At 44.2% G+C, this 13,391-nt stretch overlaps 1 protein-coding gene across 1 annotated transcript in view; it reads right to left on the bottom strand.

Annotated features, from left to right (window-relative positions):
* The window catches only part of SEMA3C (semaphorin 3C), a 194,125-nt gene that overhangs the window by 72,105 nt on the left and 108,629 nt on the right, over positions 1–13,391 (bottom strand). The window contains exons 4-5 of the mRNA XM_073551322.1: positions 11,617–11,679; positions 155–274 (exon numbers count right to left, since the gene is read on the bottom strand). Of these exons, the coding sequence (XP_073407423.1) occupies positions 155–274; positions 11,617–11,679 (183 nt within the window). The remainder of the gene's footprint in view (positions 1–154; positions 275–11,616; positions 11,680–13,391) is intronic.

The raw sequence follows: 13,391 nt of genomic DNA, 5'->3' as shown, positions 1-13,391 counted from the left end.
CAAGAGCCGGCAGAACTTTTTATATATCCAAAATCTTCAAAATATACATGTAAATGTGAAGTAAAGTAAGCATAAATCATACATATAATAATATAATATAATATGACAGATATTCTTATACTCTGATAATATGTTAGAAAAAGATGTGCAATACCTCAGACCTGCGCCCTCGGTTGACATATGTGCAAATAGGACTGAAGGCTCCACTTCCACAAATGTACAAATGGGTTCGATTGAAGCTCTGAATTACACGAACAAAATTACCACAGCCGTGCTGGAAGAATAGACAGGAAGATCATTTATACAATTATAATCAATATACACTGGACTGCATTCTGTAAAGGTGTCTCAGGAGAGATGGATGTGTTGTTAAGTTATACTATACATAGTTAAAGGAGGTTTCATACACAGCATTTTTTTTTCAAGTAACTGAATTTTTTTTAGTCTTATGAGCCAAAAGTCAGAACTGGATTCAAATGGAATGTGAATGTACTTCTTCTTCTCACTAGTTCCAATTCTGGCAATGGCAAAAAAAGAAAACTGCATCAAAAACCCCAGTGGCATTTTTATCAAAAATGCGTGTAAAGCCAGCCTTAATGTGGTTATCAAGAAGCTCCTAGAAATGATTGGAAACAAAGCGCTGGAGAGTTCTGATGTGGCCAGAAATTACTCTGGATCTAAAGCCCATTGAACACCTGTGGAGAGATCTTAAAATTGCTGTTGGGAGAAGGCACCCTTCAAATATGAGAGACCTGGAGCAGTTCTCAAAAGAAGAGTGGTCCAAAATTCCAGTTGGGAGGTGTAAAGGTAAGTTTCCACAGTCGGTAAACACTGCGGGTTGGACGCTGCGTACATCCGCAGCATCCAACCCGCAGTGGCCAGATGTTACAGCATAGTGGATGGGATTTCAAGAAATCCCATCTCCATTATGCGTACTGAGAATCCTCCGGCTTCCCTGCGTAAACGGACATGCGGCGCGTCTTTCCAGACTGCTGCATGTCTATGTTGTGGAGACGCTCAGTATCTGCAAGGTAAATTACCAAGAGGATTTAATTAGATGCGGTAAAATCACATTATCTTTCTAGTCACATGGGTATTAAGTGCAAAAAACTAAGCTTACTATGCATGTGAACTAATTTAAATAAAGGTGTACCTTGTGCCACAGCCGGACGTTCGTGTCCACTGAAGTTCTCGCGATGAGCTGAGCTGACTGCGAGAACGGCCGTGCACGTGACCGCTGGAGACGGGGTTATCTCCGGTCACTGGCCAAGTTCTCACGATCAGCTGGCCGCGAGAATTGTAGTGCACGTGACCGCCGGGGACCGAGTTGTCTCCGGTGATCATCCTCAAGCTCCCCTGTGTCTGGATGTAAAGCATAATGCCACCGTTCAGCAAAAGGCATCCAGAAGTAACAGAGCCGGACTTGTAGGATAGTATAGCTATCATTAGACTAGAATTGGACTGGAATTGACTGTAAGGTAACGGACTATAACACCACAATGTTTCACCTTCTTTTTTCTATCACCCCCATACTACTCTATTTCTCCCTAACTCCTGCAATCCCTCCACCCAGTAAGGAACTAGTCATTTCCCCCTCCTTCCTTCCCAGCCATCTCATCTCTTTGTCACAACTGTTCCTCCACATACAATCCTTATTCTCCAGACACACACGGCCACATCATGTCCTACTATCCTGCTCCCACCTTCTAATGTTCTGTCTACTACTCCTCATTGCTGGCGATGTATCCCCAAATCCTGGCCCTCCTCAACACATCCCCACATTCATTTCTAACATCCTGCCACGATCCTCTACACTTTTTTGCAACCATGACAACCTCATACCTATTCATCCAGCCCCCACTCCCCCGGTCCCCCTACCTGGAGCACTATGGAATGCACGCTCTGTCTGCAACAAGCTATCGTTTATCCATGACCTCTTTATCACCAACAAACTCTCCTTCCTTGCCATCACTGAAACCTGGCTCACTCCCTCTGAAACAGCCCCTCCAGCTGCGCTTTCCTATGGCGGATTCCATCTCTCTCACACCCCTCGCCCCAGCAACAAACGTGGTGGAGTTAGCTTGCTCCTCTCAGATACCTGCTCCTTTACCCCAATTCCTTTGCCACCCTCCGCTACTCTTCCCTCGTTCAAGGTGCACTCCTTCCGCATCTATTCCCCCTCCAACCTCCAACTGGTTGTCATCTACCGCCCCCCAGAACTAGCCATCTCCACCTTTCTCGACCACTTCACCACCTGGCTACTCCATTTCCTTTCTGCTGACATCCCCACCATCATCATGGGCGACTTCAACATCCCCATTGACACTTCCACCCGAGCTGCCTCTAAACTTCTATCGCTCACGGCTTCCCTTGGCCTCACTCAATGGTCCTCTGCGGCCACTCACAAAGATGGTCACACGCTGGACCTTATCTTCACCCGTCTCTGCTCCCTCACTAATCTCAATAACTCACCCCTCCCCCTGTCTGACCACAACCTACTGACATTCTCTTCCCTCTCCTCTCCTACTGCGCAACCCCCGCTCCATAAACTCGCTCACCCTCGCAGGAATCTCAAACACCTCAATTTACAATCACTCTCTGAGTCCCTTCTCCCTCTTACAGACATAGTTTCCCTTCATGAAACAGATGCTGCTGCCACTTTTTATAACACCACAATACCAGCAACACTTGATTCGGCTGCCCCCCTCACGCAGAGCAAAACTCGTACAATCAACAGGCAGCCCTGGCTGCCCAGCCTGACCAAAGAACTGAGACAGGGTTTCCAGGACCGCTGAGCGGAGATGGAAGAGAACCCATTCTACTGAGGACTTCAGCGCATACAAGCAGTCCCTTGCCAGCTTTAAGTCCACACTCTCTGCCGCTAAACAAACTTACTTCGCATCTCTCATATCCTCCCTGTCTCACAACCCTAAACAACTCTTCAACACTTTCAATTCTCTACTCTGTCCCACAGTACCTCCTCTCATTTCTGCTGAAGACTTTGCCTCCTTCTTTAAGCAGAAGATCGACAAGATCAGACAAAACTTTGGCCCGCAGCCCCCAATGCCCCTCTTAGCTGCTCAGCCCTGTTCTGCAAAAGCCAGCTTCTCCACCATGACAGAAGATCAGCTCTCCACCCTTCTGTCAAGATCACACCTCACCACTTGTGCCCTCGACCCACTCCCGTCTCACCTCATCCCTAACTTGGCCACAGTCTTCATCCCATCTCTAACACACCTCTTCAACGTTTCACTTACAAATGGTGTCTTTCCCTCATCCTTCAAACATGCCTCAATCACACCCATCCTCAAAAAGCCCTCCCTTGATCCATCCTCTGTGTCTAACTATCGCCCGATATCTTTTCTCCCTTATGCCTGAAAACTACTGGAACAGCATGTATATCTTGAACTGTCCTCCCACCTCTCCTCCTGTTCCCTCTTTGACCGGTTACAATCTGGCTTCCGACCGCATCACTCAACTGAAACTGCCCTTACTATAGTCACTAACGACTTACTAACCGCCAAGAGCAAGCGACACTACTCTGTCCTCCTTCTCCTGGACCTGTCCTCTGCCTTCGACACCGGAGACCATTCCCTCCTGCTACAGACTCTCTCATCTCTTGGCATCACAGACTTAGCCCTATCCTGGGTCTCATCATACCTAACAGACCGAACATTTAGTGTCTCCCTCTCACACACCACCTCCTCACCTCGCCCCCTGTCTGTTGGTGTTTCTCAAGGCTCTGTCCTAGGACCCCTACTATTCTCCATCTACACCTTTGGCTTGGGACAGCTCATAGAATCCTACGGTTTGCAGTATCACCTCTATGCCGATGACACGCAGATCTACCTATCTGGACCTCGCCTCCTTACTGACTGAAATCCCACAATGTCTGTCTGCTATCTCAGCCTTCTTCTCTGCTCGCTTTCTCAAACTGAACATGGACAAAACAGAATTCATCATCTTTCCCCCATCTCACTCTACCCCTCCACCAGACCTATCCATCAATGTCAATGGCTGCTCTCTTTCCCCAGTCCCTCATGCTCGGTGCCTTGGGGTGATCCTCGACTCTGCGCTCTCTTTCAAACCACATATCCAAGCCCTCGCCTCCTCCTGCCGCCTCAAACTCAAAAATATTTCCAGGATCCGCTCATTCCTCAACCACGAAACCACAAAAACACTAGTGCATGCTCTTATCATCTCCCGCCTCAACTATTGCAACCTCCTACTCTCTGGCCTCCCCTCTAGCACTCTGGCTCCGCTCCAGTCCATTCTACACTCTGCTGCCCGACTAATCCACCTGTCTCCCCGCTATTCCCCAGCCTCCCCCCTATGCCAGGCCCTTCACTGGCTTCCTATTGCCCAGAGGCTCCAATTCAAAACCCTAACCATGACATACAAAGCCATCCACAACCTGTCCCCTCCATACATCTGTGACATGGTCTCTAGGTACCTACCCGCACGCAACCTTCGATCATCTCAAGATCTCCTTCTCTGCTCCCCCCTTATCTCTTCTTCCCACAACCGCATACAAGACTTCTCCCGTGCTTCCCCCATACTCTGGAACTCTACCACAACACATCAGACTCTCACCATCAACGGAAACCTTCAAGAAGAACCTGAAAACTCACCTGTTCTGACAAGCCTACAGCCTGCAATGATCCTTGGTCTACTGAACCACCGCATGACCTGCTCTACCCTCTCCTACTGTATCCTCACCCATCCCTGTAGACTGTGAGCCCTCGCGGGCAGGGTCCCCTCTCCTTATGTACTTGTGTGTCCCTTGTTTTACACATGTCTATATTTCCCCATTTCACATGTAAAGCGGACAGGTAAGGATATTGTTATTTTTTTATTTTAATTCTCTTACAGGAGACGTTGGCTTTGGTGGAATAGGCGATGTAGTAAGTATGGTATAATTATTATTATTATTTATTTATTTATAAAGCACCATTGGTTCCATGGTGCTGTATATGAGAAGGGGTTACATACAAATTACAGATATCACTTACAGTAAACAAACTAACAATCACAGACTGATACAGATGGGAGAGAGGACCCTACCCATTCGGGATTACATGCTACAGGATGGTGGGGAAGGAGACAGTAGGTTGGGGGGATGCAGCAGCTCCAGTGATGGTGAGGCGGTAGCTCCAGTAGTGGTGAGGAGGCAGCAGGGATCATTGCAGGCTGTAGGCTTTCCTGAAGAGGTGGGCTTTCAGGTTCCGTCTGAAGGATCTGAGTGTGGTTGATAGCCGGACGTGTTGGGGCAGGGAATTCCAGAGAATGGGGGCTATTCGTGAGAAGTCTTGTAGGCAGTTGGGTGAGGTGCGAATAAGTGTGGAGGAGAGAAGGAGGTCTTGGGAGGACCGGAGATTACGTGAGGGAAGGTATCGGGAAATTAGTTCAGAGATGTATGGAGGAGACAGGTTGTAGATGGCCTTGTAGGTCAGCATTAGTAATTTAAATTGGATACGCTGAGGGAATGGGAGCCAGTGAAGAGATTTGCAGAGGGGAGAAGCAGAGGAGTAGCGAGGAGAGAGATGAATTAGTCGGGCAGCAGAGTTAAGGATGGACTGGAAAGGTGCGAGGGTGTTAGCAGGGAGACCACATAAAAGGATGCTGCAGTAGTCGAGGCGGGAGATGATGAGGGCATGCACAAGCAATTTAGTATATTGAGGGTTGAGGAAAGGACGGATTCTGGAAATATTTTTGAGCTGGAGGCGACAGGAGGTAGAAAGAGCTTGGATGTGCGGTTTTAAGGACAGGGCAGAGTCAAAGGTTACTCCGAGGCAGCGGACTTCCGGTACTGGGGAAAGCATGATGTCTTTAATTGTAAGGCCTGGATCACACTTCCGTTTTTGTAAATCCGTCAAAATCCGTTGGTTTCCGTTAAAAAACGGATCCGCCATTTTTTTGGAGGATCCGTTTTTTAGTCCCATAGACTTCCATTAGCGGCTACCGCGGATCCGTCAAAAAAACGGATCCGTTTGCGGCAAAACGGACACGGATCCGTTTTTTCACACTGACGGATGCAAATGGATGCAAGAAAACGGATGTGTAAAACAGGCCTTATAGGTAGGTCGGGTAAGGAAGATCTGTGAGATGGTGGAAAGATGATTAGTTCAGATTTGTCCACATTGAGTTTGAGGAAGTGAGAGAAGAAGTAGGAGGATATGGCTGGAGAGCAGAGAGGTGAGGTCTGGGGCAGAGAGGTAGATCCGAGTATCATCAGCATAAAGGTGGTACTGGAATCCGTGGGACTTTATGAGTTGCCCCAGGCCAAGTGTGTAGATTGAAAAGAGTAGGAGTCCTAGAACAGAGCCTTGGGGGACTCCAACAGAGAGAGGGTAGGATGAGGAGGGAGTGGGAGATGCTGAATGTGAGGTTGGAAAGGTATGAGGAGATCCAGGATAGGGCGAGGTCTTTGATGCCCAAGGAGGAGAGGATCTGTAGTAGGAGGCAGTGGTCAACTGTATCGAAAACAGAGGACAGGTCTAGAAGGAGTATAGAGTATTGTCTGTTAGCTTTGGATGTAAGTAGGTCGTTGTTAATTTTGGTCAGGGCTGTCTCAGTGAAATGATGGGGGCGGAAGCCAGATTGTAGATTGTCAAAGAGCAAGTTAGATGAGAGGTGGGAGGAAAGTTCAGCGTGGACATGCTGCTACAGGAGTTTAGAAGCTAATGGGAGCAGCGATATTGGGTGATAGCTGGACGTGGCTGTTAAATCGAGGTTTGGCTTTTTAAGAATAGGCGTGATTAAGATTAATTAAGATCTATTAAAGGAGTCTGTGTCATTATTTCAATTAAAAGACTTTATTCTGGCTGTGTGTTTATTTAAATATGTAAATAAACATGTAAATATAGGATTAGTAATGGATAGATGTCTTTTTGACGCCTCTCCAATGCTAAGCCATGGGCTTGATGTCACCTGACTATACAAAGGTGACATCTACCCCACAAATATTACTCCACTTGCCACTGCTACATTGCAAGTGGGAAGAGCTGGGTAAAGTGCCACAACTGGTGCATCTTTGGATGTGCCAATTTGTGGGGTGGCTGCAGGCTGCTATTTTTAGACTGATGAGGACCAAAATCCATGGGCCTCGCCAGCCTGAGAATACCAGGCCGCAACTGTCTGCTTTTTCCCTTGGCTGGTTAACAAAAATAGGTGGACCCAACGCTATTTTTTTTTAGAGAGGATCCCAATATTTTTGCAAACCATCCAAGGCAAGCAGACTGCTGCGGCCTGGTGTTATCAGGCTGGTAAGGTTCATGGATTTTGGATCATTACCAGCCTGAAATACCAGTCCCAGTAGTCTGCTTTGCTCTGGCTGGTTAACAAATATAGGGGGATCCCACGCCATTTTTTTAAATTACTATTTATTTATTAAAAAGGAGAGGACCTCTCTGTGCTTTCCTCCACTTCATGTGCCATGTACTTCCAGCTGTGTCACAAGATTCACCATTGTTTAAATTAGTACACATGCGTAGTAAGCTGCGTTCAGCACTTAATACGCATGTGACTAGGAAGATAATGCGGTTTTGCAGCATCTAATGAAAGACTATGGGCAATTTACGCAGTGGAGACTGAGCGTCTCTGCTACATAAATAGATATGCTGCCGTCTGGAAAGACACGCCACATGTCCATCTCTATGGGTGAACTGTGGGCATCGGTGCATGCATAGTGGGCATGGGATTTCGTGAAATCTCATCCACTATGTTGTAACATCTGGCCGTTGCAGGTTTGACGTTGCAGATGTACGCAGCATCCAACCCGCAGCGCTTACTGACCCTGGGAACATACCCCAATATATCTGCAAACAGGAAATCACTTTTTTTTCCTTCCCAGAAGGCAACTTTCAATTAGCTTTATTTCACGCGAAAAAAAAAAGCATCAAAAATGCATGTAAAAAATGCATCAAAAACGTAGGTGACCTGCCAGGAACCGCAGATGCAGTTTTGGTGCAGATTTCACCTACGTCAAATCCTAAGCAAATACTGAGCCATTGCTGATCGTGTGCACATACCACCTGCGTCAAATCCTCAGCAAATACTGAGCCATTGCTGATCGTGTGCACATACCCTAAGAAGCTTGTTGATGGTTATAAGAAGCGACTGATAGCAGTTATTTATTTCTAATGGTGTGCAGGTTGTCTCCTAATTTAGCATTGATGGCCTATAATAATAAATAAGTAATCTTTATATAGCGCTAACATATTCCGCAGCGCTTTATAGTTTGCACACATTATCATCACTGTCCCAGATGGGGATCACAATCTAAATTCCCTATCTGTATGTCTTTGGAATGTGGGAGAAAACCAGAGTACCCGGAGGAACCCACGCAAACACGGGGAGAACATACAAACTCCTTGCAGATGTTGTCCTTGGTGGGATTCGAACCCAGGACTCCCAGCGCTGCAAGGCTGCAGTGCTAAGCCACCGTGCTTCTCCATGCTGGCCTATCCATAGAATAGGTCACCAGTTCCTGATCGGTGGGGGTGCGACACCCGGCACCCCTGCCAATCAGCTGTTCTCAGTGTCGTCAGCGGCCGTGACTGACCAATTGCGGAGCTGCACAGTAAGGCTAAATGAAAACGTAGCAGAAAATTTCTGCTGGAAAACCTGACTCCCTTCCCAGAAACCTCGCGTTTTTTTCTGCGCGGTTTTTGCGCAGAAAACGCACGGTTTTTATGCAGCTTTTTCCACGCGTTTTCAAAACGCATAGAAATAGCCAGAAATGCGGAAAAATCAGCGAAATTAATGAACATGCTGCGTTTTTTACCGTGATGCGGTTTTTTTCGCAGTAAAAAACGCATCAATATGCACAAAAAGTGCAAAATGCATCGAAATGAATGGGAAGCTTATCTTTAGCAGTTTTATAGGAAAAACCGCTAAAAATACAGCTAAAAATGCTGTATTTGAACACAGCCTAAGGGTTTGTCTACTTTATAGTGGCCGTGGTTGGGCACTGCATATCTGCACTCTACATTCAAATCAATAGGGGGTGGATGTGCAGTACTCTGAATTTTGTTGAAGTATTGGACTGCCTCTTTAATGCCACGTACTGGTCATTGTTAGGCACGACTATTTACGTTATATCAGTCATTAATGCTTTAACCAGACTATTTGCCTATGGCAAGGACTGATTTGTTAAGGAGCTGCTGATGCTTTCCAAGTACCTATATATTTTGTCTGTACTGCAAAGTATGAAAAATAAAAAATTGAAAAATAAGAAACCATCAAAAGGGTATTATAGCTATATTACAACACTAGATGTTGCATTAATAATGTGGTGTCTATGGTATCTTCGTATGTTTCAAATAATCAAGGACATCTCTTTGTTCGTCACAATCATGGATCTTAGAAACATGCACAGCAGACCCTTCCTCCGCATACTAAGTCTACCTGCCAGCTGCAATTTGCCCTGACGCAATGTGCCACATTTTGACCACATAATATATTTTTTTAATGATGATTTAAAAATTTTCAGGAGATCAATAACACAATTTGATCATCACCATTGTGCGACAAGTCACGCGTCATTTGTATATTAGCTCAAACAGGAAATTGCTCAGATCAGAGTCACTGTTTGCTTTGCCATCGCCCTTCTACAGGAGAATGTCACTCCTGTCAAATTCCAGGAACTGTTCAATAGAGATGTGCGCAGAGGTCTACCTGGATTACTCATGTTTGTATACACAAGGCTTAGTTGCAGAATGCTGGCATGTTCTGTAAGGATTTAGTCGTGGAATCCGAGCCTAAGCATAACAAAATCCTGAATGTGTGAAGATGGGCTATTATGGCTAAAAAAAAAATCATTATTTGGTCTGATTTGTGCAGTAGCCAACAGGTACTGTAGAAGGCAATGTAGCAATCTGGAATGTCCGGGGACTTCCAGTGTTATGTCGGTCAGGTATTAGGAATGGCGTTTACATTTCTCCCCTGAAGTTAAACAGTAATGACTTCCATCGGACATTACAGTAATATGAGGTAAGCGGTCTGTTATTACTAACGCCACAACAGGCGTAGGAACATAAAACCGTAATAGTTTATGCTGGTTAATCCCATGAAGACTATCTCCCCTACACATCTTTTAGATTCCGGGACAAGGAAATAGTTTATCCCCCTAATAGTAATAATAAGATATAATTTTATTAAGTAGTCAGCACAATGTCAGAATGAAGATTACTTCACTGGCAGAACAGACCTCAGAAATGGCGTGACAGACACAGCCATGACGTCCCATCACTTGTGTAGTAGCTGTGGTAATGCAATGGGGAGTATAGCAGATTTTATATAAAAAAAAATGCTTACTCTATAGTGGCATTCAGTGCCTTGAATATGTATTCATATCCCATGAACTCTTCTTCAATTTTTCACGTTACACCCACAAACTTTTAGAGTAACTGTCGTTTTAGTTTTTATTTCATAAATCAATTGAACACATAAAAATAATCAACATTGTAATATATCTAATCAGAAAAATGTGCTTTGCCACGATCAAAATTCTCAATTCCTGGGTAAAATCTATATTCGGTTAAGACAGACTTTCCCATTACTGAGAGAGGAGATGGCAGCTGCTATTGATACAATTCTAAGATTGCCCTTTATTTAGTTCCTTCCATTTTCCCATTACCTCTAATCAGCTTCCCTGTCTCTGCTGGAGAAAAAGCACCCCCGCAGCATGATGCCGTCACCGCCATGTTTGACGGTGGGGATGGTGTTTTCGGAGAGATGTGCAGTGTTAGTTTTCTGCTACACATAGCGCTGGGCACTTAGCCCAAAAAGTTCTGCTATGTTGTCATTAGGCCAGAGCACCTTCTTCAAAATGTCATGTACAGGGCACAGCTAGCATATTGAAGAAGGTATTCTGATCAGATTTTTGTGCTAAATGTAAACCGTGGAAAACTAACACTGCACATTGTTGTAAAAAAAATACACCCCAAAATTTCAATTTATAGATGTGGAAATCTGCTAGAGACATGCCTCAAAATATTTGCAGCATAAAAGGGCCAAACAGAAATGTAGCAATGCCTGGCAATTAGGAGATAATAAATGTACTGTGCTAAGATCAGAAGTGGTTCCCATCTGTTCGGCTATAGCATGACAGCGCTTATGGCTTTTGCTCTTGGTAAAAGATGTGCAGTTTGCCATGAATCTATTCTTGTAAAGCCCTCTTGTCTCTACAGGGACAGATCCTGAGCTGCTATTACAAATAAGGACACCTACCAAGGGAAAATATTTTAAGTTCCTCTGCTACTATTTCTTTAAGTAGCAGGTTTTCTTTTAACACAGCATGATTTAAATGTAATGGCTGTAAGATAAAATGTGCTAACATGCACATATATTAATATTCATTAGGATTAAATACATTTTATGAGAATTAATTCAGGAATTAACAAACGCCATCTGTTTTGTCTGATGAATGTACATATTAATTCCTTAATTACAGAGCTGAATTATAACCTACAGGTTGTTCCTTGGAAATTAGTGCTCAAATGCTATCACTCCACAGGGGATAAATAGTAAAAACTACACCCCTTATTTAATTTTCCTTTGGCTGCAGTGGCCTCAACCTGACTCACAGGACAAGTATTTTCCTCACTGACTTACTGTGGGATCTTTGCCAGCCATCTTGCACTCTTCAACTTTGTTTGTAGAAGCCGGCCAGAAAACCTGATTGCAAATGAAAAAGAACAAATATAAGATTATTTTAAAAAGACCATGCTGTATTTGTACTATGTACGTCTTGTTGAAATGTACTATATATTTTACAATATTTTGGGACCAGCCTATAAAATTGCTGTGATGAAATCCTTTTTCTGCCTTTTTGCAGAAATTGTAACCAATACGTTAATATTTTTATGGCCTGTATTACAGAGTCACCAAATGACATTTTATGCTTGATAAAGGGTGGGACAGTCTGATGACAGATTAGTTTTAACATTATATACGGGTCTATTTAAAGGGGTTTCCCGACTGTGGGCTAAATGTCTGCGGTCACTCTGTGTGACGGCAGACTTGTGAATCCTCACAGTACGTGCACTGCGCGCTGTCAGGATTTTCCGGTGCCGGTGGTCACATGCCGACTAGACAGGCGCAGCCTCGCTCAATGCAAGTGTATTGAGCAAGGCCGGATAAAGTCTAGTCCGAGAATAGAAGTGATGTTTGGGCTCCTTAAGAAGTTATGAGTGTCCAATATTGACTAGGCCTGACATCTACTTATTCGAAAGCTGCATAATTCCATTACACAATTACATGTACTTAGGACTAGATAAGCCACATACCATTGCTATCTTCAGCCCATTCATATTAGTAAAGTGGAATGACATACCATCGACAAGATGATACGCTTTGTGGTATACCTTTTCTATGTTATGTTTCCTTGAGTCATTCAGTATGGAAATTCTAAGATGCTGGACTTGTGAGCCCACCAAAACCATTCCATCACCTACCTACCTTCCTCTTTCACTGTAACAAATATTATTTTGCAGAATTCTTACACACCTACGATACCCCCAAATCTATCAGCCAAGTAATACTGCACAGAATCCTTGCAAGCACCGAGCATATATCTGTATTTTATAACATCTGTAACGTTCAGGCTTCTTAAATATTCAAAAGGGAGAGGCACTTATTAAAATCTAGGGATTGCGCTCATGAAATATTGCACTTTTCAACAGTGAAGGAGCCTTTTGTTCACTGTAAGAGTATATCACAGCACAACAAGGCTCCTAATTTTTTTTAATATCTTATATTACTGTTTTCAATCTGAATCTGTCAGTAGGTGCTTGCTGCTTAATCTGAAAGCAGAATAAAGTAGGGGCAGAGAGCCTGATTCCAATGATATGTCATTTGCTCGGCAGCTTGCTATAGTTTTAAAACAATCAGTGTTTTATCAGCAGGGAATTATCACTGGTGTCGTTGCAAGATACTCCAGCCAATCTGTGTAACCCTGCCCCCAGCACTGATTGGCAGCTTACTGACAACATACAGTATAGACAGGAAGCTTCCAATCAGGAGGGTGGGCGGAGTTATACATAGCTCAGTATTATGATCACTTCTATACTTACAGCAGAGAAAATAGGGATTTTATCAAAACTGCACTAAGCAGCTCAATAACACTGAAATCAGGCTCTCTGCCCCCAGATCGTGCTGCTCTCGGATTACAGAGAAAAAAAAATCTGCTGAAAGATTCCCTTTAAATGAAACTTACCATATTTGCTGATACAATAGTAACTGTACTGCTCTCTACCTGTACTACAAGTACTAGGCTGTACTGTTTTCTAGATGTACTACTGCTGTACTATGCTGAAACAAGATGAGCTGCTTCTTTAACCCCTTAATGACCTTATTAGGCCAATTTTTTCATTTCTTTGTTTTTGCTT

The sequence above is a fragment of the Dendrobates tinctorius genome, unplaced genomic scaffold, assembly GCF_039654945.1.
Source record: "Dendrobates tinctorius isolate UK_male_01 unplaced genomic scaffold, ASM3965494v1 ptg000174l, whole genome shotgun sequence".
In the NCBI taxonomy this organism is placed as follows: domain Eukaryota; kingdom Metazoa; phylum Chordata; class Amphibia; order Anura; family Dendrobatidae; genus Dendrobates; species Dendrobates tinctorius.
Note: the sequence above shows the minus strand (reverse complement) of the source record. Positions and strands in the feature narration are given on the sequence as shown.